The sequence below is a fragment of the Oncorhynchus kisutch genome, linkage group LG7 (assembly GCF_002021735.2).
Source record: "Oncorhynchus kisutch isolate 150728-3 linkage group LG7, Okis_V2, whole genome shotgun sequence".
NCBI classification, from domain to species: Eukaryota; Metazoa; Chordata; class Actinopteri; order Salmoniformes; family Salmonidae; genus Oncorhynchus; species Oncorhynchus kisutch.
In genome coordinates, this window is record NC_034180.2 from 25,847,964 (window position 1) to 25,873,372 (window position 25,409).

At 45.7% G+C, this 25,409-nt stretch overlaps 1 protein-coding gene across 1 annotated transcript; it reads right to left on the reverse strand.

Moving 5' to 3' along the window:
- Positions 1 to 567: 567 nt before the first annotated feature.
- On the reverse strand, positions 568 to 23,941 carry LOC109894820 (F-box only protein 33). The gene is made up of 4 exons (XM_031828737.1): positions 23,384 to 23,941; positions 9,282 to 9,392; positions 7,703 to 8,370; positions 568 to 5,092 (listed from the first exon to the last, which is right to left on the reverse strand). Exons 1-4 carry the CDS (start codon positions 23,809 to 23,811, stop codon positions 4,827 to 4,829), a joined length of 1,473 nt encoding a protein of 490 aa, XP_031684597.1. The 5' UTR covers positions 23,812 to 23,941; the 3' UTR covers positions 568 to 4,826.
- Positions 23,942 to 25,409: the final 1,468 nt, after the last annotated feature.

Here is a 25,409-nt window from a genome sequence, read left to right on the forward strand (position 1 = left end):
CTGAACGTCGTACCTTCAGGCGTTTAGAAATTGCTCCCAAGGACGAACCAGACTTGTGGAGATCTACAATCTTGGCTGATTTATTTTGATGATCCCATGATGTCAAGCAGAGGCACTGAGTTTGAAGGTAGGCCTTGAACTACAGCCACAGCTACACCTCCAATTGACATAATTTATCAGAAGCTTCTAAAGCCATGACCATTTTCTGAAAATGTCCAAGCTGTTTAAAGGCACAGTCAACTTAGTGTATGTAAACTTCAGACCCCCTAGAATGTGATACAGTGAATTATAAGTGAAATAATGTCAAACAATATTTGGGAAAATTACTTGTGTCATGCAAAGTTGATGTCCTAACCGAATTGCCGAAACTACAGTTTGTTCATTTGTGGAGTGGTTAAAAAAGGTTGACTCCAACCTACGTGTATGTAAACCTCCGACTTCAACTGTACCTGTACACTGGGTTAATGGGAAGTAAAATTACACCAAAGGTAAAGCACTGCCATAAACTAGGATCAGCACAGGATTATTGTAATTCAAATTAAGCCACCATGAATAACAAAGACCATGTTTGTGTTTAATGCTTTTATTCACTGGTTTAAAAAGAACCATTCAACATTCAGCTGGTTTACACAATATGTCACTTAGGCTTTTTCCTTCTTTAATCTTGCATCACTTTTTCAAATCAAAATTCTCTACACTTGCCCTTTTCACACCTGCACCAGTGGAGTTCCCATTTGCAGATGTACTGTACATATCCAATGCTATGCGTTCACTTGAGACAAAGTTGACAGAACACACCTGTCCAAATATTTCAACATTTAGAAAAAATGGTAAAACCATCTTAAAGCTTACAAACGTTCATAAATAGAACCCGGACATATGTTGCATAAGAGTATACATTATGGATTGATATATACAAATACGCAGTTATTTTCTTCCCCGAAAGCTTATAAGGACACAGCCTAGGTGTTCGCACTGCTAGTGCCCCATGGTGGCCTCTTGTAATGCATGACTTATTTTGCAATAAAATATCCTGATTTTAAACAAATGCACAACATTCATACCACTTAAAACTGGGGCCTGCTGGCCAGTCTCATAGAGACCATGTCTGTAACCCACGGTAGCCTTTGAAACGGAGTTTGTTTTAAGATCTTGATTCTTTGGAAGCCAATCATATTGTTATTTCCATTTGTAAGTGACAGAAAAATAAAAGCCACTGGATTATATGCGTTTGACTTGGCTGTAATGCAAGCCAGCCATTAAGAGATGTGACATGTTTAAGCTCACCTCCCTCCTGACCCCCACAACAGTGAACTTGTGGTGCAGGTTTTTAATAATGGAATAAAACTAAACAGAATTCTCCTCACTCAGGTCTCTTGACGTCAAGCGTTTACGCTCTTAATAAGGCTGGTATGAGGTCATTTAGCTGTAGCTTCTGCAGCACAATGAGGTTCTACAGGTAACAGTTAACTCTCAGATGGACCTGCCCTCAAGCAGCTCACTATCGCTATATAGGTTCCTCCTTTTCAACAAGAGATGTGGATTGTGATAGCATAAAAAATGTCAAGAAAAAAAAAAGGGAACCAACTGATTTGTAAGTTGTAATAACCTAAATGGTATGTTTCTCCAGAGTATAAAAAGAAAAGAAAATACCTCCACTGCGATGCCTGTTAACATGCAGAGTGAGACTGGGCTACACAACCAATTCTATAGGACTTCACACAGCAAAACCATTTTTTCATCAAAGACCAATTTTGCATCATTTACTCCAATTGACCCTATAAAAAATATTTTAATTAAAAAATATATTTTTTTGACATTTGGCCATTTTCTGTTGGTTTTTAACTCCCCAGTGGAATGTTCCTTACACATCTGATAGCAGCATACAGGGCTGAAAGAATCAACCAAACTTGATTTATCTATACTTAAATGACATTCACTTTCCACAATGAAACTGGTGAGCGAGAGCTCTGTTGTTGATCAAGCCACAGCACAGCTGTGCACCACGTGGTCCATCTTCACCCCATATTCAGTAGGTATATTTCTAGTAGTATTTGTGGAGGAGCAGTCATAGTAGTACATTTTGGCTGATCAGCCATTGGCCCTTCCCTATGCCAGCACATGGGCACTTCATAAGGGTCGTTTCACACAGTTATCTTTGGCAGCTGATGCAGACACGCTGACAGACCGTTTTGTTTAACCCAGTGACTTGTTGGAAAAAAGATTCTTCCTAACTTTCATCATTTATTTTTTAGGCATGTAACACCTCTCCTCAACTGACAGTAACCCTGAGAAAGGCTGTTTCCTGCTCACTGGTGAGAAAGGGGTACACCATGCTTTGCTTCAAGAACACCATACGGCTAATTCTTTGATGTATGCACTTCTGAAACTTTATACACACACACACACACACACACACCCCCCCATTAAAAAAAAAACAATGCGGAAATAAAATATGCTTTAACGGTAGTCAAATGGTGAACTGGAAACAAACACACACAAAAAAAAAATGAGCGAAAGCTACACTGGATTTAGGCACAGCATTAGGATGTTTTACACATTGTAACAATTGACTGGCATTTGTCATCCTCTAAAAAGGTCTTACACTACCCCTGTTCAGCACAAACAAGAACTCCAAATATAGAATATTATCTACATCCTCTTTGGTGTGGTACTAAAAACAAAACAAAAACGTAAGAATCCCTCTGTTCACATGTATATCATTTCAATTTTCCTTTATCACTTCTCATGCATCAACTGTCAATAGACTAAGTTTAACCCAAGTGGAACCTTGCATGCAGGCTCATATCTTACTGCCACAACTAAACAGGTTAGTAGTGGATCCCATAGGCTGATCGTTACATTGTTTGAATCATGGATCACACACACACACACACACACACACCTTGCCATCCGATGCCAGCTGTTTCTAGGCAAATGTATTTTTTCCTCAATATACAGAACTCTGCATACTGCGTTTCTCTTCCTTGACTAAAATGGCTGGCTTTGGTAGTACCAACGAAAGTTATGGGCACGGAGGAACACAACAAAAAGTAATAGCCGACTGACAGCTTCACAAATCACACAAGATCAAGAGAAACCTACACTCCTCTTTTCCGGAATGCTCCAACATCTCAGCAGCACAGAACAACCACAGGTCACCTATTCCAAGCCCCACACACTACTGCGTTATCAGTCAAGACTGGCTCCCGAAGCTTTACAAGCAACAAAAAAAGATATGCGTATATAAGGGGAATTCTGGATAGCAGACAACTTTACACATTAAGGTTGTTAGCTTCATATTTACATTCTACCACTGAGCAATCAACCTCAGATTCCCTCTACTACTCTGAGCTCTAAAACGTCAAATACACGATAGAAAACGCCATTAAAAGTATTTTCAGACGCACATCGAGGATGTTAACCTTTTTAAAAGTTAAGAGGACACGAGAAGGCGCGTCTAGAAAAATAAAACCGCGTAGTGTTGGAAAAGCTCTTTCCACAGTATTAGTATCCAGTATTCAGTCACACCACCACGCACACTGGCCCGCAGATCAACAGAAAGCTTTTTATTAAAAGAAAGCCTTCAAATGGACAAATTTACTGAAAGTGAAAAAATCCTGAGATTTGGAACAAGCAAGCAAATGCTTCCCTCCATCCAATGTTCAGCTGGTAAAACACTGTGGCCCTGGAGTCAGCGAACATAGCTGTGAACAAGAGAAACATGTGCAAGGAGTAGCTTTTTGCCATTCTTTAAACACCTTAATCTTAAAACAAATGTACGACTAAGTTTGTTTACCCCATGGTAAAAAAGGGGCCGATTGGATGGCAAAAACAACTGATACTAGAAAACAAGGGGTTTTCCAAGGCAAATGTGAAGAAAAGAAAACTGCATTAGACTGAGAGACTAGCTGATTGTTTCATAGTATATACATCCTCATCATCACCATCTTCATAGAATCATGTTTTGCCCACCTGAGACAGAGAGGATTTTACTGAGCGCAAACTGCAGCGTACGACTCGCAACGCTAACCCCTGACTTAAGTACTGCAGCAGAACGTAGGAAACTCAGTGTCAGTGTGGAAACCTATCATATCCCACCTCTGGGTTGAGAAGAACCAGCAGGATCTTAGTCCCGTAACATAGCAACAATATCATCTCCAAAACACAAAAGTAAAGAGCAGACAGGATCTTGCTGGGCTGAGGGGGGGGGGCCTAACCACACACTCCATCAGCACGGTCCCTCCCTCTGCCGGAAGACTACTAGACTAATCTCCCGTTTAAAAAAATGTGCACGAACAAGTACACAGGATTCCATCATTGCAAAAAGCCACGGTGGATTAACTGATAACTCAGCACTTGCTGACAGACAAAACACAAAGCAAAAAATAAAACTTGCAATACAACTAACTAAGCTAGCTGTGTAGAAAAGCCCCCTTGCAACACCAACCTCTCTTTTAGCTACTAAACAATTATTCGACTATACTCTCCTAATCATAAGCAGGATATATAGAGATAGATATAAATATAGAGCTAATACTGATAAACACGGCACAAAGGATGCTACAGAGAAGAAAATAAAATATGTAAATGAGATGATCTAATCACCTTATAGGTCCCAAGACAAACACTGAGCATGTGCAGCAGGCAAGACCAGACCAGGGTTGTGTTCATTAGGTCATTCAATGGAAAACGTTTTATAACAGAACATTTGCATTGCTTATTGGTGAAGTGGGGTCCCTCCTGTTTAGGTCTGGTTTTATTTTGTTTGATGCCTAATGAACACGACCCAGATGGCTGCCCGGTCTGGCGGCTGCAGCACTAGCCTACATGCCCAAGCTGAAGCTCTGCATCTCCCTGTGGAAGTGCTGGGTGGGCTCGCCGAGGACCAGGTTGGAGTCCATAGAAGGGTGCCAGACACGCCCCAGGCCCAGCGACACCTCCTTCACCAGGTTGTGGACGGGGTCACCCTCCATGAAGACCCTCTGGTCCGGGTCGAAGTCAATGCTCTCCTCGGACACAGCAAGGACCTTGAGGCTGGAGCCACGCAGACGGGAGATGGCCACCAGGTTGTGGGACCACACAGTGTAGCCTGTGGTGTTCAGACAGAGGAGAATCACATTGAACGCCACTGTAGAAAGAACATACTGGATACTGAATGTAAAACAACTCCATTTGATCTGTGCTATACATATCAACATGCTGCCAATATGACCTCTACAACACACAGACACACACACACACTAGATATTAGGGCTGTTCCCTAAAATGTATTAGTCGACCAAAATACTGTTCTTTCAACCAATCGATAGGTCAGTTTTAAAACATTAATTTTTCCATATACTGACACATCCTATGAGTTTTAATCAAATCAACTATATGCACTGAGCTTGTCGGATGCTTTAACTTAAAGCAAACCATTTGTTGAAATAATTAAAAGACAACAGGACTAGAGGGAGTTTGACCGCAATTGATTTGATTGTACCGGACCTGGCTCAGACATGCTGCACTGTGTATTAAAATTTAAATAAAATAAAAAAGACAGCGAGTGACTGTGACTTGCTCCCGTTGTCTCGCTCTCCTCACTGCTGCATCGACACCACAGAACATCAACAGTGTGTATCGCGCTGTCCGTGTTGCAGAAGCTGCAACATAATTTGTCCTTTCTGACTGAAAAATTGTGTTACTGAAATCCCTAATTTGTTTAGGAAAAATATTCCTTATTCCCTCAACCCTTGCTCTCTCTACGTAACCAATACGGCCTGACCTACAGCATATCATAACATCAATAAATTGGTTAGAAACTGTGAACACCCTAACAGCAAATTGGATGCAGAGGACTGACAAGTAAACTCGAAACGGGATAATGTTTACTTGTTGCTTACTGGTAAAGGGGAAGTCGGATGTGTGGAATAAATTACTACTTGTGGAAAATACTAAAGATCAAGAAAAATGAGGTAAGGAGCAAGTGCTGCGTGCATATTATGTGTGCCAAACAGGTGCTGTTAGATTACAATATCATTTCTCTGACCGTTTGGAACAATGTAAACTACACTAAATAAATTATAAGTGGACCAGAGACTTGATTGAAAATTCTTAACTTAAATGCTTGATTGCATTTCAAATCATGAATGACTGTGATGACATGAATTAATAAATGATTGATTCATACAGTGCCCTTGACTTTATCCCCCGTTACGTTACAGTCGTATTCTAAAATATTAAATAAAAACATTTGCTCGGGAATCTACTCACAATACTCACAATACCCCACAAAGCGAAAACAGGTTCTTTGAAATGTTTGCCCCCCCCCCCAAAAAAACAACAACGAAATACCTTATTTACGTAAGTATTCAGACCCTTTGTCATACACCTGTTTATATAAAAGGTCCCACAGTTGAAAGCGGAGCTCAATTTTGAGTCTCATGGCAAAGGGTCTGAATAATTATGTAAATAAGCCATCTGTTTTTTAAATTTTTAATACATTTGCATACACTTATAAAAACCTGTTCTCACTTTTTCATTATGGGGTAGTGTGTAGCTTGATGAGGAAAATGTTATATTGAATCCATTTCAGAATAAGGCTGTAACGTAACAAAATGTGGAAAAAGTCAAGTGGTCTGAAAACTTTCCGAATGCACTATAAGCACTGAAATATAGGCCCAAGTTATGGTATTTATATTAGACCTACAGCTCAATGGTGGTTATACAAGGCTGCTATACTAAGCCGACTAATGAGAAAGAAATTACTTATTACCATCATTATAATAATAAGAAGGAGATCAAGGAAAAAGGGCCAATTGTGCACCGCCCTATGGGACTCCCGGTCTCAGCCGGTTGTGACACAGCCTGGGATCGAACCCGGGTCTGTAGTGACGCCTCAAGCACAGCAATGCAGTGCCTTAGACCACCAGTTGGGAGGCTTATGGATGATTTATAAAGTCAGACACAATTTTCTTGGACACTTAAGGCAAAGTCTGTTTTCTCATCTCTCTGAACTTCACTGCTGCCTCCACAGCATTGTTCTCAACACCATGCTGGTTAACTATTACGCACTTAGCAACATAGTCTAGTAAAAGGTGCCAATTCAACAGTGTACTGGTGCGTTTCAGAACTGAGGACAGTGACTACTATCCAAAGAGGGCACAGTTGTTAAAAATGTTTGATTTGTATTGCACCATTGTTCTTACATAAAATAACCATATACATTTTCAGTAGTACATTCACAATGGATCAGTCCACTCAGACAGATGTCTTGTACATCATGATGTTTTTGTTGTTATTGCTACTTGGTCGACCAACAGCCTATCGCCCAAAACAATCAACCAGTCGACTAAATGGGGTCAGCCCTACTAGACATTTTATTTTACCTTTATTTAACTAGGCAAGTCAGTTAAGAACAAATTCTTATTTTCAATGACGGCCTAGGAACAGCGGGTTAACTGCCTTGTTCAGGGGCAGAACAACATATTTTTACCATGTCAGCTCGGGATTCGATCTAGCAACCTTTCGGTTACTCTCTAACCACTAGGCTACCTGCCGCCCCACATAACAGTACTCCCAGAAATAACCAGTAATAAATATTTCTATCAGAACATCTTGTAGAACCCATGCCACTGGAAATCAATCATTGCCATTCAAATGTTAGGCTACACTAAAAGAGTGGTGAGCTATGTAATGCTAACATCTGGGCCAGGCTCACCGTGGATGACCAATACAGAGAGGTGTACGCAGCGCCAGGCCAGTAGGACCAGTGGGTCCTCGTTTTGGTTGATGCCAAGGTCAGGGAAGCCGGTGTCATCCCTCATCAGGACGAAGTGGCTCAGGGTCTTGTTGTACTGCTGGGCAATGAGCTCCAGGGTTCCGTCTGTGACCAAGGTGGAGTAGCTGTCCAGGTGGATCCTCTCCAGGGGCAGGCTTGGTTTTAGCACCCTCAGCAGGTCCTGGCTGCACACATCCAGTGCCATCACGTAAACCCGCAGGTTAGCGCTGCGTTGGACCAGGGCCTTCCAGTCGTCCTCACTGGCGGTGCCATCGAGCGGCTTAGCCTCCAGAGCAGCACCGTTGAGCATCAGGGAGAGGCGGTGTAGAGGAGCACGGTCTCCTCCAGCCAGTAGGTGGCTCAACTCAGAGGTGAAGTCACAGAAGTCGAGGGCCAGGGAACGCAGGTGGACCAGCCGCTCCAGCTCCACAGGTGAGACCAGGCAAGGCAGCTGGTTGTCCAGCAAGCCGAGGTGCTCCAGGGAGCCTGCGCTGGGGTTGGACAGAGAGGCCAGGGAGCATGGGGTCACCACGCCCAGCATGAAGGTGGAGGACAGCCACTTTATCTTCCTGCTGTTAGACAGAACCTCCAGTAACAGCTGTTGGATCCTACCCCGGCCCAGAGGAAAACACAGAAAGAAAGTTTGAAAACTTTAGACATTTTTTCTCTGTTCCATTTCTGCAAATAAAGACCTACTCACTGACAATGAATAGATTTTTTAAAAACTGTATGGGCAGAACAGAGATCCTATTAAATGACCTATTTGTGTTCTATGTAATTATATGAGGCAGAATTTCAACAGAGGACAGTTTGAGTGTATTTTACTTTTACAGGGACAGTGCACATTAATCAACGTTTCAGTAAAAGTGCCGGTTTAAGCCAGCCGGCTCATTTTCAACAGCAGTCCCTGGGCAGGTTATTAAAAACAATTACAATATAGACAATCATTGAGCAGTGAGCACACGCAGTACACCATAGTACAAGCAAGACATAGCATACAGACAGAGCAACATAGAACAAAAAGCAGCAAGACAAAATTCATAAAAGCAACAAAGCGTTTCCACAACTCACAAGCTACAGACAACATGGAAAGCGGCAATACGCAGCTAGGGATTATGTTCACAAATCTGATTGACATTTAGCCATGTCTTCATGCATTTTGTGAAAGTGTGATATGTGGTGCAGTTATGTGTGTCTGATGGCAGTGCATTCCAGACATGGGAAGCTCTCACAGAGAAAGCGGATTTACTAAAGGTGCTTTACCTTAAGGGAACTATACTGTTTGTACTGTGATTTTGAATGATTGTGCACCTAAGTATTTTGCTGTGCGACCTCGAAGAAAAATCAGGATCCTAGCTTTATTAATTCAAATCATTTTCATTGTGTCCCTAAATGTCTTTATGTGTGACGACATTTTTCAATTTAGACATGTTCCTTGTAAGAAAAGTAAGTGTAGAGCCCTGCTGTATGCCCTTTTGTCGCCCTGGGCAAGATGTAGCCTTGCCTAAAAGCTACTCACTCTTTGATTTTCTTGCCTCCTGGGTCAACCTGCTGTAGATAGGCACTGTCCAGAATGCCCTCATCCTGAAGAATGCAAGTATCCCCATACAGACTCAGCTTCTGGAGATTTCTGAGAGAGAGAGAGAGGGCCGAGAGAGAGAGAGAGAGGGCCGAGAGAGAGAGAGAGAGGGCCGAGAGAGAGAGAGAGAGAGGGCCGAGAGAGAGGGCCGAGAGAGAGAGGGCCGAGAGAGAGAGAGAGGGCCGAGAGAGAGAGAGAGGGCCGAGAGAGAGAGAGAGAGAGGGCCGAGAGAGAGAGAGAGGGCCGAGAGAGAGAGAGAGGGCCGAGAGAGAGAGAGAGGGCCGAGAGAGAGAGAGAGAGCCGAGAGAGAGGGCCGAGAGAGAGAGAGAGGGCCGAGAGAGGGCCGAGAGAGAGGGCCGAGAGAGAGAGAGAGGGCCGAGAGAGAGGGCCGAGAGAGAGAGAGAGAGAGAGGGCCGAGAGAGAGGGCCGAGAGAGAGAGAGAGAGAGAGGGCCGAGAGAGAGAGAGAGAGAGAGAGAGAGAGGGCGAGAGAGAGGGCCGAGAGAGAGAGAGAGAGAGAGAGGGCGAGAGAGAGAGGGAGAGAGAGAGAGGGCCGAGAGAGAGAGAGAGAGAGAGAGAGGGGCCCGAGAGAGAGAGAGAGAGAGAGAGAGAGGTGCCGAGAGAGAGAGAGAGAGAGAGAGAGAGGAGCCGAGAGAGAGAGAGAGCCGAGAAGAGAGAGAGAGCCGAGAGAGAGAGAGCAGAGAGAGAGAGAGAGAGAGAGCCGAGAGAGAGAGAGAGAGAGAGAGCCGAGAGAGAGAGAGAGAGGGGCCGAGAGAGAGAGAGAGAGGGGCCGAGAGAGAGAGAGAGAGGGCCGAGAGAGAGAGAGAGAGGGCCGCAGAGAGAGAGAGAGGGGCCGAGAGAGAGAGAGAGAGGGCCGAGAGAGAGAGAGAGGGCCGAGAGAGAGAGAGAGGCCGAGAGAGAGGGCCGAGAGAGAGAGAGAGAGAGAGAGGGCCGAGAGAGAGAGAGAGAGAGAGAGAGGGCCGAGAGAGAGAGAGAGGGCCGAGAGAGAGGGGCCGAGAGAGAGAGAGAGAGGGCCGAGAGAGAGAGAGAGAGAGAGAGGGCCGAGAGAGAGAGAGAGAGAGAGAGGGCCCGAGAGAGAGAGAGAGAGAGAGAGAGAGGGGCCGAGAGAGAGAGAGAGAGAGAGAGGGCCGAGAGAGAGAGAGAGAGAGGCCGAGAGAGAGAGAGAGCCGAGAGAGAGGGGCCGAGAGAGAGAGAGAGAGAGAGGGCCGAGAGAGAGAGAGAGAGAGCCGAGAGAGAGGGCCGAGAGAGAGCCGAGAGAGAGGGCCGAGAGAGAGAGAGAGAGAGGGCCGAGAGAGATAGAGAGGGCCGAGAGAGAGAGAGAGAGGGCCGAGAGAGATAGAGAGGGCCGAGAGAGAGAGAGAGGGCCGAGAGAGAGAGAGAGAGAGCCGAGAGAGAGAGAGAGAGAGCCGAGAGAGAGAGAGAGAGAGCCGAGAGAGAGAGAGAGAGAGAGCCGAGAGAGAGAGAGAGAGCCGAGAGAGAGAGAGAGAGAGCCGAGAGACGAGAGAGAGAGAGAGCCGAGAGAGAGAGAGAGAGAGAGCCGAGAGGAGAGAGAGAGAGCCGAGAGAGAGAGAGAGCCGAGAGAGAGAGAGAGAGCCGAGAGAGAGAGAGAGAGCCGAGAGAGAGAGAGAGCCGAGAGAGAGAGCCGAGAGAGAGAGAGAGAGCCGAGAGAGAGAGAGAGAGCCGAGAGAGAGAGAGAGAGCCGAGAGAGAGAGAGGGGCCGAGAGAGAGAGAGAGAGAGAGGGCCGAGAGAGATAGAGAGGGCCGAGAGAGATAGAGAGGGCCGAGAGAGAGAGAGAGGGCCGAGAGAGAGAGAGAGGAGAGGGGGCCGAGGAGAGAGAGAGAGAGAAGCCGAGAGAGAGAGAGAGAGAGAGAGAGAGAGAGAGAGAGAGAAGAGAGAGAGAGAGGGCCGAGAGAGAGAGGGCCGAGAGAGCCGAGAGAGAGAGCCGAGAGAGAGAGAGAGCCGAGAGAGAGAGAGCAGAGAGAGAGAGAGCAGAGTAGAGAGAGAGGAGATAGAGAGAGAGCAAGAGAGAGAGAAGGGCCGAGAGAGAGAGAGGAGGGCCGAGGAGAGAGGAGAGAGGGGCCGAGAGAGAGAGAGAGAGAGGGGCCGAGAGAGAGGGCCGAGAGAGAGAGGGGCCGAGAGAGAGAGAGAGGGCCGAGAGAGAGAGAGAGGGCCGAGAGAGAGAGAGAGAGAGGAGGGCCGAGAGAGAGAGAGAGAGAGGGCCGAGAGAGAGAGAGAGGGCCGGAGAGAGAGAGAAGGGCGAAGAGAAGAGAAGAGAGCCGAGAGAGGGGAGGGCGAGAGAGAGAGAGAGGGCCGAGAGAGGGCCGAGAGAGAGGCCGAGAGAGAGAGAGAGGGCCGAGAGAGAGGGGAGGGCCGGAGAGAGAGAGAGAGAGAGAGGGCCGAGAGAGAGAGAGAGGGCCGAGAGAGAGAGAGAGGGCCGAGAGAGAGGGGGCCGAGAGAGAGAGAGAGAGAGAGGGCCGAGAGAGAGGGCCGAGAGAGAGAGAGAGAGAGAGGGCCGAGAGAGAGAGAGAGAGAGAGAGAGAGAGAGAGAGAGAGGGGCCGAGAGAGAAGAGAGAGAGAGAGGAGAGGCGAGAGAGAGAGGGAGAAGGGGCCAGAGAGAGAGAGAGAGAGAGAGAGAGAGGAGAGGGGCCGAGAGAGAGAGAGGGCCGAGAGAGAGAGAGAGAGAGAGAGAGAGCCGAGAGAGAGAGAGAGCCGAGAGAGAGAGAGAGCCGAGAGAGAGAGAGAGAGAGAGAGAAGAGAGAGAGCCGAGAGAGAGAGAGAGGGCCGAGAGAGAGAGAGAGAGCCGAGAGAGAGAGAGAGGGCCGAGAGAGAGAGAGAGAGAGGGCCGAGAGAGAGAGAGAGGGCCGAGAGAGAGAGAGAGAGCCGAGAGAGAGGGCCGAGAGAGAGAGAGAGAGAGAGAGGGGCCGAGAGAGAGAGAGAGGGCCGAGAGAGAGGAGGCCGAGAGAGAGGGCCGAGAGAGAGAGAGAGAGGGCAGAGAGAGAGAGAGAGAGAGAGAGGGCCGAGAGAGAGAGAGAGAGAGAGAGAGGGCCGAGAGAGAGAGAGAGAGAGAGGGGGCCGAGAGAGAGAGAGAGAGAGGGCCGAGAGAGAGAGAGAGCCGAGAGAGAGGGCCGAGAGAGAGAGAGAGCCGAGAGAGAGGGCCGAGAGAGAGAGAGAGAGAGAGGGGCCGAGAGAGAGAGAGAGAGAGAGGGCCGAGAGAGAGAGAAGAGCCGAGAGAGAGGGCGCGAGAGAGAGAGAGAGAGAGGAGCCGAGAGAGAGAGAGAGAGAGAGAGAGGGCCGAGAGAGAGAGAGAGAGAGAGAAGGGCCGAGAGAGAGAGAGAGAGAGAGAGAAGGGCCGAGAGAGAAGAGAGAGAGAGAGAGGGCCGAGAGAGATAGGGCCGAGAGAGAGAGAGAGAGAGGAAGGGGCCGAGAGAGAGAGAGAGAGAGAGAGAGGGCCGAGAGAGAGAGAGAGAGAGATAGAGAGGCCGAGAGAGAGAGAGAGAGAGAGAGAGGGCCGAGAGAGAGAGAGAGAGAGAGAGGGCCGAGAGAGAGAGAGAGAGAGAGAGAGGGCCGAGAGAGAGAGAGAGAGAGAGAAGAGAGAGAGAAGAGAGAGAGAGAGAGAGAGAGGGCCGAGAGAGAGAGGCCGAGAGAGACCGAGAGGAGAGAGAGCCGAGAGAGAAGAGAGAGCCAGAGAGAGAGAGCAGGAGAGAGAGAAGAGAGAGAAGAGAGAGAGAGAGAGAAGGGCCGAGAGAGAGAGAGAGAGGGCCGAGAGAGAGAGAGAGAGGGCCGAGAGAGAGAGAGAGAGGGCCGAGAGAGAGAGAGCGAGAGAGAGAGAGAGAGCCGAGAGAGAGAGCCCGAGAGAGAGAGCCGAGAGAGAGAGAGAGAGAGAGGGCCGAGAGAGAGAGAGAGAGAGAGAGAGGGGGCCGAGAGAGAGAGAGAGGGGGCCGAGAGAGAGAGAGAGGGGGCCGAGAAGAGAAGAGAGAGAGAGGGGGCCGAGAGAGAGAGAGAAGAGAGAGGGGGCCGAGAGAGAGAGAGAGAGAGAGAGGGGGCCGAGAGAGAGAGAGAGAGAGAGAGGCCGAGAGAGAGAGAGGAGAGAGAGAGGGGGCGCGAGAGAGAGAGAGAGAGAGAGGGGGCCGAGAGAGAGAGAGAGGGGGCCGAGAGAGAGAGAGAGGGGGCCGAGAGAGAGAGAGAGTGGGTCCAGAGAGAGAGAGAGAGAGCCGAGAGAGAGAGAGAAGAGCCGAGAGAGCAGAGAGAAGAGAGCCGAGACGAGAGAGAGGAGAGCGAGAGAGAGGGAGAGGAAGAGAGGAGCGCGAGAGAGAGAGAGAGGCCGAGCGAGAGGAGAGAGAGCCGAGAGAGAGCGAGGAGCCGAGAGAGAAGAGGAGAGAGCCGAGAGCAGAGAGAAGAGAGCCGAGAGAGAGGAGCCGAGAGGAGAGAGAAGGAGCCGAGAGAGGAGGAGAGGAGTAGCCGAGAGAGAGAGAGGGGGCCGAGAGAGAGAGAGAGAGAGAGAGAGGGCCGAGAGAGAGGGCCGAGAGAGGTGGGTGGGGGGCGGGGGAGAGAGAGATATGAGCTTTAGTCAAAACCAGACACAAATCAGCCATAGTGGAGGTCAGTGAATGTTCTAATTGTGGTCTTCAACAAACACAATCAAACAGTATACATGTCCTCACCAATTTGCCAGAAGGCCTCTGACAATAAATACCTTTCAAAATCACACACTGGTGTCCACCACAAACCTAGCGGCTAGACACCACAAACATGGCAGACTAAATTCCACTCCATGGTGACTTCCTTCACCATTGAACGGAGTTTGGTCCACCGCAACAAACCCAGCTTCCGGCGTTTGATTGCGCCACTAAATCTCTCGGACGCTCTTAAACAAGTGTGTTGTAATTGAATGAACGCTGGAATTAAATATCAACAAAGAAATTCCTCAAGACACCTTTAAGCCATCTCTGTGGCAGTGGAAGTGTAACTTTTCAGGACACAAATGTGTCCAAAAGATATTAGCATATTGAAAGTACATGTTTGAAAAGGCAGAGTTTCATATCACCAGGGTTGGGGAGTAACGGATGACATGTAGTCCGTTACATGGAAGTGATTACAAAAAAAACTAACTGTCATCCGTTTCCAGCAAAAATATTGTAATCTGGTTACAGCCACTTTTGAAAAACTAGATTACTTTAATGATTACTTTTAAATTCAGAAAGGATGTTTGCGGGAAAACAAAATCTTTGACACTTCTGTTCTCAATTACATTCAAATCAGCATTGAAAAGGGTGCAAGTTTAAATGTATTCAACGTGTGAGTCTGGCCGTAAGTCAGAGACCACTATGATGACAAACCAAATGTGCTTGATGGATCGCGGGAAAACAGCAGGAATATACTTTTGTAGGCTACAGTCCAAGCTATGCCATCCAATGGTGTGACTGCTGTCAGCATCTAAAGATTATCCAACTTGAATAAATGCATGGAGGTGAGGATGACAGCAGAGGTGTAGTCTACGACGATACGGATATCACTTATTGATAAATACATAGCAGCAGTGTGATTCACAATCACACTTGTGAGGCGTCTGAAAAACAGACAAGTACATTAGAGTGTCTAGTTTGAGAAACAGACTCCCCCACAAGTCTCCAACTGACAGCTTCATTAAATAATACCGGCAAGACACCAGTCTCAATGTCAACAGTGAAGAGGTGACTCCGGGATGCTGGCCTTCTAGGCAGAGTTCTTCTGTCCAGTGTGTGTTCTTTTGCCCATCTTAATATTTTATTTTTATTGGCCAGTCTAAGATATGGCTTTTCCTATGCAACTCTGCCTACAAGGCCAGCATCCTGGAGTCACCTCTTCACTGTTGACATTGAGACTGGTGTTTTGCAGGGTACTATTGAATGAAGTTGCCAGTTGAGGACTTGAGGCATCTGTCTAGTTTGAGAAACATGCTAATGTACTTGTCCTCTTGCTCAGTTGTGCACCGGGGCCTCCCACTCTTTCTATTCTGGTTAGAGCCAGTTTGCGCTGTTCTGTGAAGGGAGTAGTACACAGCGTTGTATGAGATCTTCAGTTTCTTGGCAATACCTCGCATGAAATAGCCTTCATTTCTCAGAACAAGAATAGACTGACGAGTTTCAGAAGAAAGTTAATTGTTTCTGGCCAATTTGAGCCTGTAATCGAACCCACAAATGCTGATGCTCCAGATACTCAATTAGTCTAAAGGCCAATTTTATTGCTTCTTTAATCAGAACAACAGTTTCAGCTGTGCTAACATAATTGCAAAATGATAATGATCAATTAGCCTTTTGGATTTGCTAACAACATGCCATTGGAACACAGGAGTGATGGTTGCTGATAATGGGCCTCTTTACGCCTATCAGCCGTTTCCAGCTACAATAGTCATTTACAACATTAACAATGTCTACACTGTATTTCTGATCAATTTGATGCTATTCTAATGGACAACATTTTTTTGCTTTTCTTTCAAAAACAAGGACATTTCTAAGTGACCCCAAACTTTTGAATGGTAGTGTTGGTGTACGTCAAAAGTTGAACACTCCCTCATTTAAGGGTTTTTCTTTATTTATACTATAAAAACTATGAAATAACACATATGGAATCATGTATTAACTAGGGATGCACCAATGACATTTTTGTCCGATACCGATATTTTCCTTGCCAAACACCCGATACTGATAAACGATATTGAAAATTTGGGTGGCATTTTAAGCATTCTTGTACAGTTAAATAGTTGAAAACACACACACACACAAATAAGTTATTTTGTTGGCATTTACATATGTCCCAATTACCAGTAAAACATAATCAAAACTAGAGGTCGAACGATTAATCAGAATGGCCGATGAATTAGGGCCGATTTCAAGTTTTTATAACAATCGGAAATCTGTCTGGCTGCTCCTGGCTGCCTGAAATGTCAGTCTGCATGGAGCAGCCAGAGCTGCCAGTCTGCATGGAGCAGCCAGTCTGCATGGAGCAGCCAGAGCAGCCAGTCTGCATGGAGCAGCCAGAGCTGCATGGAGCAGCCAGAGCAGCCAGTCTGCATGGAGCAGCCAGAGCTGCCAGTCTGCATGGAGCAGCCAGTCTGCATGGAGCAGCCAGAGCTGCCAGTCTGCATGGAGCAGCCAGAGCTGTCAGGTTGCATGGAGCAGCCAGAGCTGCCAGGTTGCATGGAGCAGCCAGAGCTGCCAGTCTGCATAGAGCTGCCAGTCTGCATAGAGCAGCCAGAGCTGCCAGTCTGCATGGAGCTGCCAGTCTGCATAGTGCAGCCAGATCTGCCAGTCTGCATGGAGCTGACAGTCTGCATAGTGCAGCGAGAGATGCCAGTCTGCATGGAGCTGCCAGTCTGCATAGAGCAGCCAGAAATGTCAGTCTGCATAGAGCAGCCAGAGATGCCAGTCTGCATGGAGCAGCTAGATTCGCCAGTCAACCAGACTCTTCCAGATCCGCCAGTCAACCAGACTCTTCCAGATCCGCCAGTCAACCAGACTCTTCCAGATCCGCCAGTCAACCAGACTCTTCCAGATCCGCCAGTCAACCAGACTCTTCCAGATCCGCCAGTCAACCAGACTCTTCCAGATCCGCCAGTCAACCAGACTCTTCCAGATCCGCCAGCCAGCCAGGATCTGCCAAAGCCAACTACCTGCCTGAGCTTCCTCTCAGTGCTGAGCTTCCTCTCAGTGCCGAGCTTCCTCTCAGTGCCGAGCTTCCTCTCAGTGCCGAGCTGCCCCTCAGTCACGAGCTGCCCCTCAGTCACGAGCTGCCCCTCAGTCCAGTGGGGTTCTGGGTGAGGACCATTAGGCCATGGTCGGCGGAGAGGGTGGATTATCCCAGGACGCGAGGGGGAGGAACTATGACATTTATGGAGTGGGGTCCATGTCCCGAGCCGGAGCCGCCACCATGGACAGACGCCCACCCGGACCCTCCCTATGGTTTTGAGGTGCGTCCGGGAGTCCGCACCTTAGGGGGGGGGGGGGTTCTGTCACGCCTTGGTCTTAGTATTTTGTGTTTTCTTTAATTATTTGGTGAGGCCAGGGTGTGACATGGGTTATTGTGGTGTGTTTTTGTCTTAGGGGTTTTGTGGGGTGTCTACGTAGTCTATGGCTGCCTGAGGCGGTTCTCAATCAGAGTCAGGTGATTATCGTTGTCTCTGATTGGGAACCATATTTAGGCAGCCATATTCTGTGAGTGTTTTCGTGGGTGATTGTTCCTGTCTTTGTGTTTTCACCAGATAGGGCTGTTTCGGTTTTCATTATTTCATTTCGTTAGTTTTGTAGTTTCTGTATGTATAGGTTTTCCTTCATTAAAATATATCATGAATCATCATCACGCTGCATTTTGGTCCGACTCTCCTTCAACGGAAGAAAGCCGTTACAAAATCGTTATTTTTGGGTGCCGATTTGCCCCCCCCAAAAATGTATACCTTTATTTAACTAGGCAAGTCAGTTAAAGAACACATTCTTATTTTCAATGACGGCCTAGGAACGGTGAATTAAAACCTTTTATAACTAGGGGGCAGTATTTTCATTTTCGCCCGACTAGCATCACCACCCTGGATGGTTCCGACCTAGAATATGTGGACATCTATAAGTACCTAGGTGCCTGGCTAGACTGTAAACTCTCCTTCCAGACTCATATCAAACATCTCCAATCTAAAATCAAATCTAGAGTCGGCTTTCTATTCCACAATAAAGCCTCCTTCACTCACGCCGCCAAACTTACCCTAGTAAAACTGACTATCCTACCGATCCTCGACTTCGGCGATGTCATCTACAAAATAGCCTCCAATACTCTACTCAGCAAACTGGATGCAGTTTATCACAGTGCCATCCGTTTTGTCACTAAAGCACCTTATACCACCCACCACTGCGACCTGTATGCTCTAGTCGGCTGGCCCTCGCTACATATTCGTCGCCAGACCCACTGGCTCCAGGTCATCTACAAGTCCATACTAGGTAAAGCTCCGCCTTATCTCAGTTCACTGGTTACGATGGCAACACCCACCCGTAGCACGCACTCCAGTATGTGTATCTCACTGATCATCCCTAAAGCCAACACCTCATTTGGCCGCCTTTCGTTCCAGTTTTCTGCTGCCTGTGACTGGAACGAATTGCAAAAATCTCTAAAGTTGGTGAGGGAGATAAGTCTCCAACTTCAAACATCTGCTATCTGAGCAGCTAACCGATTGCTGCAGCTGTACATAGTCCATCGGTAAATAGCCCACCCAATTTACCTACCTCATCCCCATACTGTTTTTATTTATTTACTTTTATGCTCTTTTGCACACCAGTATCTCTACCTGTACATGACCATCTGATCATTTATCACTCCAGTGTTAATCTGCAAAATTGTAATTATTCGCCTACCTCCTCATGCCTTTTGCACACAATGTATATAGACTATTTTTTTCTACTGTGTTATTGACTTGTTAATTGTTTACTCCATGCGTAACTGTGTTGTTGTCTGTTCACACTGCTATGCTTTATCTTGGCCAGGTCGCAGTTGTAAATGAGAACTTGTTCTCAACTAGCCTACCTGGTTAAATAAAGTGTAAAAAAAAATTTTTGCATTATTTAAACCAAATTGAACATGTTTCATTATTTACTTGAGGCTAAATAGATTTTATTGATGTATTATATTAAGGTAAAATAAGTGTTCATTCAGTATTGTTGTATTTGTCATCATAAAAAAAAAATATTTAAAAAAAATATATATATGAAAAAAAAAAATTGGCTGATTAATCGGTATCGGCTTTTTTGGTCCTCCAATAATCGGGATCGGCGTTGAAAAATCATAGTCAGTCGACCTCTAATCTAAACCTATTTATTTCATTTATTGCTGGGCCATTTCGTTGTTCATTTGTTCAGTCGTTTTATTCTCCAGGATTTCATCATACATGTCAAGCAGTGAAGTTTCAGCTCCGTCTGTCCGTGGCCTCTCTTTCTCGGTGCGCACTGTCACCACGTCCATTTCCATCTTGTCCAGCTGTGTAACATTTCACGTAAACCCTGTTTATTGTCTGCATCGAAGTAGCGGTCCTTGTACCTAGCATCAAGCAGGGTGTGACACAGTAAAGAGGCTCAGAGAGACTGCCACCGAAGAGCTTGTTCACAGCCTCTAGTAGAGTACTTTTGCAAGTTTTAACCCCACGGTCTGTGTTGGCAGTTTTGTTGAGCAGGCATTTCAATGCCATGACAGAGGGTATCACGTCTGCTGCAGATGCAGTTGATAAGCTTATGTCTTGAGTCAGTTGTTCAAATGGCGCTAGGAGTGTGTTCATGTTTCCAAGTTTCAAACATGTTCTCAAATGCCATTGAAATGGCAGCAGCGGTATGAGAACCAGCATATTCTTGAGCATGCAATACAGCTTTCCTCAATACGAAATCCTTGTCGACCCACTGTGCTGTCAGACTAAGCGCGCTCATGGGGCTGACATAGCTGGTCCGAATGCAAACATCATCTACGACAGAGAATGGTTGATTGTCAAGGGCAATGAATTCCATCATCTTGGCGTTAATGGATTTTGGCTTTGAGTTGTCTCGCTGAAAACATTCTTACTCTTTCAAATGACTGCTGGACTTGAACTTGTTTAGTTGTTGGAAGTGTGTGCTTAGTTTTTTTCTGCTTTTGTTCTAAGTAACTGCTGAATGTCTGGGGGTGATGCACTTTCAAATGACTAATTAGGTTTGTGGTATTGAACGATTTCACTTTCTCCCGTCCTCGGGAAATAATAGCAGCACAAACGTTGCATATGGCCTTTCTGTTATCTTCCTTTGAAACTTCAAAATAAATCCACACAGCAGACATTGTGGGCTCGGTTAGGAATGATGTGTTGCACGTGTAACGCTGTATTTTTCATGGCGTCATTACGTCATCCACCTATGTTATATAGGTATGCACGTCAGCTTTGACATCGGTTTTGCACATCGGCGTTAAACTAGACATCGGGCCAATGCCGATGTTGGCATTTTTAGCTAATGTCGGCCGATTCCGATATGCTTACCAATATATTGTGCATCCCTAGTAGAAACCAGAAGAGTGTTAATCAAAATATATTTTATATTTGAGATTATTCAAAGTTGCCACCCTTTACCTTGACAGCTTTGCATTCTCTCAAACAACTTCATGAGGAAAAGTCAACCTGGACTGCATTTCAATTAACAGGTGTGCCTTAAAAGTTCATTTGTGGAATTTATTTCCTTCTTAATCAGATGACCTGGCTTCCACAATCCCCCAACCTCAACCAAATTGAGATGGTTTGGGATGAGTCGGACCGCAGAGTGAAGGAAAATCAGCCAACAAGTTCTCAGCACATGTGGGAACTCCTTCAAGACTGTTGTAAAAGCATTCCAGGTGAAGCTGGTTGAGAGAATGCCAAGAGTATGCAAAGCTGTCATCAAGGCTAAGGGTGGCTGCTTTGAAGAATCTCAAATATATTTTGATTTGTTTAACACTTTTGGTTACTACATGATTCCATGTGTTATTTCATAGTTTAGAGGTCTGAGCCCTCTCCTGTAGGAGAGGAGCCCTCTCCTGTACTCCCTGTTCACCCACGACTGCGTGGCCACGCACGCCTCCAACTCAATCATCAAGTTTGCGGACGACACAACAGTGGTAGGCTTGATTACCAACAACGACGAGACGGCCTACAGGGAGGAGGTGAGGGCCCTCGGAGTGTGGTGTCAGGAAAATAACCTCACACTCAACGTCAACAAAACTAAGGAGATGATTGTGGACTTCAGGAAACAGCAGAGGGAACACCCCCCCATCCACATCGATGGAACAGTAGTGGAGAGGGTAGCAAGTTTTAAGTTCCTCGGCATACACATCACAGACAAACTGAATTGGTCCACCCACACAGACAGCATCGTGAAGAAGGCGCAGCAGCGCCTCTTCAACCTCAGGAGGCTGAAGAAATTTGGCTTGTCACCAAAAGCACTCACAAACTTCTACAGATGCACAATCGAGAGCATCCTGGCGGGCTGTATCACCGCCTGGTATGGCAACTGCACCGCCCTCAACCGTAAGGCTCTCCAGAGGGTAGTGAGGTCTGCACAACGCATCACCGGGGGCAAACTACCTGCCCTCCAGGACACCTACACCACCCGATGCTACAGGAAGGCCATAAAGATCATCAAGGACATCAACCACCCGAGCCACTGCCTGTTCACCCCGCTGTCATCCAGAAGGCGAGGTCAGTACAGGTGCATCAAAGCTGGGACCGAGAGACTGAAAAACAGCTTCTATCTCAAGGCCATCAGACTGTTAAACAGCCACCACTAACATTGAGTGGCTACTGCCAACACACTGTCAATGCCACTGACTCTACTCCAGCCACTTTAATCATGGGAATTGATGGGAAATGATGTAAATATATCACTAGCCACTTTAAACAATGCTACCTTATATAATGTTACTTACCCTACATTATTCATCTCATATGCATACGTAGATACTGTACTCTATATCATCGACTGCATCCTTATGTAATACATGTATCACTAGCCACTTTAACTATGCCACTTGGTTTACATACTCATCTCATATGTATATACTGTACTCGATATCATCTACTGTATCTTGCCTATGCTGCTCTGTACCATCACTCATTCATATATCCTTATGTACATATTCTTTATCCCCTTACACTGTGTATAAGACAGTAGTTTTTTTTGGAATTGTTAGTTAGATTACTTGTTCGTTATTACTGCATTGTCGGAACTAGAAGCACAAGCATTTCGCTACACTCGCATTAACATCTGCTAACCATGTGTATGTGACAAATAAATTTGATTTGATTTGAGGTCTTCACTATTATTCTACAATATAGAACATAGTAAAAATAAAAAACCTTGAATGAGTAGGTGTTAAAACTTTTTACCAGTAGTGTATATCCATTGATTATTGAAGAATATAATTTAAATGCATCATGAGCTTAGTTCATCTGTCACACTCCATGAGAACCCAAAATATAAGCTTGTTTTTCACCATTGTTTGTAAACATTGGAAATGTAAACAAACACTGGAAAAAACAAGTTTGATATCATGGATGGTCAGTCCTTGTATCAATAGCTTTGTCTATTAATCTGAGAGTGGTTACATTTCATGACAACAAAATCATAAACAACAATAGGGATGGCTAATAAATCCTTAGTTTTGGGGTTATGCTCAAGTAAAACAATTTGGCTAATCTATACCTCCAAGTCCTATTCTTTAAGATCACGTAGTATAGCATTTATTGGAATGACTGGAATTCTGATAGACTTCGGTTATTAATGTAAAGATATAATTTAATCGTATTATTATATGTAGTAGAAAACAATGGGTTAGAAGAAGCCTAAATAACCAACCCATAAAGTAAAATGTAGCATCCATATAAGGCCAGCTAAGTTAAAGTTAACATTGATTTATCCTGCAATAGATATCGTTCAATTGGTAACATACATTTTTGCATTCTTCTTATGCCTCTTAAGGGGAAGTCATCTAAAAGTAACTTTATGTAATCAGTTTACGTTACCGAGTTTGGGCAAGCCAAAAGTTACGTTACTGATTACTATTTTGGACAGGTAACTAGTTACGGATTACATTTAGAAAGAAACCCATCCAAACCTGAATGACAGCATGCTGCCAATGTCATTGTTGACCTCAATGGTTGAGCCTAGCTAGTTTCCCTGGGCATGACCACCACTGCTGCAATGTTGTTCAAATGTCATTTTAAAAAACTCCTTGCAACATTCTTGCGCAACAAGCATAAAAACAGATTTCTAACTGACATGCCTTCTCCAAGTAGTTAGATTGTAGCTAAAACTGAAAACCACACAAGCAGTATAACGTTAAGCAGAAATCGGTAGAGTAACGACATGACCCGATTACGTAATGATAGTTTGTTTATAGCTAGGCTAGCTACTTAACGTTAGCTGACTACGACCCAACAAACACTCAAATTGACACGTATGGAGTTGCTGACCCCATTTACTTTAAACATGTATTGAATAATTGTAGTAACTATCCAACTACCTGTTGTTTCGAATACATCTGAGCACACACAACACCTGTTCCAAATAGGTGATCCTTGCGTCTTTCCCGCGATCAAGCAATTGAGGGTCGCGTTCTACAGGTTCTATCCTGCCCTCAACTCCGCTCAGTGGGCTTAGATATCCGTCCACAGGGGCAACCTCGAGATGTAGCTCGCGCACGAAGGCGCCAAACTTCCTCATGAGAAATTCTAATCTTGGGGTCTGTTCGGAGCCAGAACCTCCCCAGTTTGCACCACCTCCGACACGCAACTTCAGCTCCGTCCATAGCGATGGGTAAAACAGACACTCCCTCCAGCGAGAGCACACGGACGAGGCCCGAAGCTTGTCACGGTCGGACAAGAATGAAAATATATGGACGATAAGCTCGCTAGGTAAAGCCATGGCTCCGACACACCCGTACAAAGCCATGGCGCAGACCACTAAACTACTGTATTAATCGCGGACAGAAAGTGTACATATAACCGTTGTAAGATTGTGCGACAACAGTCCAGTTCCGGTACTCGCTCTCCGTAAAACTAAACATGCAGCAGATTTGCGTTCAATACTATTGGATCATACCACGTATGACTACGTGGGGATGGAAACAATCCTCCGCAACGTTCCACTTTTTGAAAACAGGCCGACATCATTTATGTTTAAGTTACATATTCTTATGTTTGATCATAATTTATGTTTAACTTATATATTCATATGTTTGATATACTTTCATTTTCTGTAGAATATGTTGTTCATTTAATTGTCATCTGCAAATATAGTTATTTTATCAAACCATTTGCAGTAGTGGTTTGGCCCAATTACTTATTTTTGCCATACCTCTCACGTGCGCAAGGGGGGGAACTTTTACTGCAGTTGAGTCCCCAACATAAGGGGACATTTTATTGAATTCTCTGCCAACGACAAGACCACCTCGTTTTCTCTTTGCACACTCTCTTTACCGTTATAGTGTAGGATACCATATTATTGACCTAACTAGCACAGCCAATGCTGTAGAAATGTAAAAGGAATTACTTTTCAAGAACAATATCCAATAGCAGATACCTTCATCACATTCAGGGGTATTTGATTGAATGCCATATACACATATTTGGTAGCATCCAACAATTTCTTATCTGTAAACTGATGGAATGGAAAAAATAACCAATCAAGTCGAGGCAGGAATCGTGGTGTTATTGAATGCCGAGTTTGAAATGAGAAGTGCATCATGTAGAGAAGGAGAGAGAAAAATTGCATTTTTGGGCTGGATTGCCTGTGAGATAGAGGACCGGACAAAAAAAACGAGGAAAGTGGAACATATGAGTAAATATGGAGTGGGGGATTGGACAAGCCTGCAAGATCTGATGAGGGAGAAAATGGTGGACAAGGAAAAGAGGAGAAAAGTGGAACATGTTTTGAGTGAATATGGAAAAGAGGATCATGCAGAACTTTTGGAAGAGCTACAGATGGAATTGAATGTGACTAGAGTGAGGATGAAGTACCTGCGGTGAAGACCGCCGAGTTGGAGCCTCGTCCCAATGATGACAAGGATGATTCTGGCCCAGTGGGAGTGAGATTTGTGGAGCGAATGGATACTTGTATTCTGGCTGATCCATATGTGGTTTCAGGTTGGATGGAAAAAGAGGTTTGGGACTGTTGAGTTGGTGAAAGTAACTCAACAGTGATTTATTGTGTTTCTTCCATCCAGAGGGAGAGGGCGCTCCGGACCATGCGATTAGGGACAAGAACTGTCTTGCTTTGCTCTTTGGAGCAGGGCGCTGTTGAAAGCCGTGATAATGGGGGTAGCATTAAGTATTGCGGAAGATCAACTGAAATGGAAGATTCCTGGTGTCTGTGAGGCCCGCCGTTTGGTGCGATGCAGACCTGGTAGAGAGCGTGGTGAAATGGAGAAGACATTGGCTGTTCTGCAGATGCAGAGTCTCTGCACAAGATCAAGTTAGGATGTGTTAGTTATCCCGTGAGAGTTTTTGTTCCCGAAAATACTACAGTGTTATAGGTGCCAAGCTTATGGT

Excerpts from the sequence above, each read along its gene's own strand:
- LOC109894820 (XM_031828737.1), bottom strand. The coding sequence starts at position 23,811 with ATGGCTTTGTACGGGTGTGTCGGAGCCATGGCTTTACCTAGCGAGCTT. Across the intron at positions 8,371-9,281 it reads GGAGGCAAGAAAATCAAAGA|GATCCAACAGCTGTTACTGG; the intron begins GTGAGTAGCTTT and ends GGGCCGGGGTAG. Across the intron at positions 5,093-7,702 it reads CTCTGTATTGGTCATCCACG|GCTACACTGTGTGGTCCCAC; the intron begins GTGAGCCTGGCC and ends TGAACACCACAG.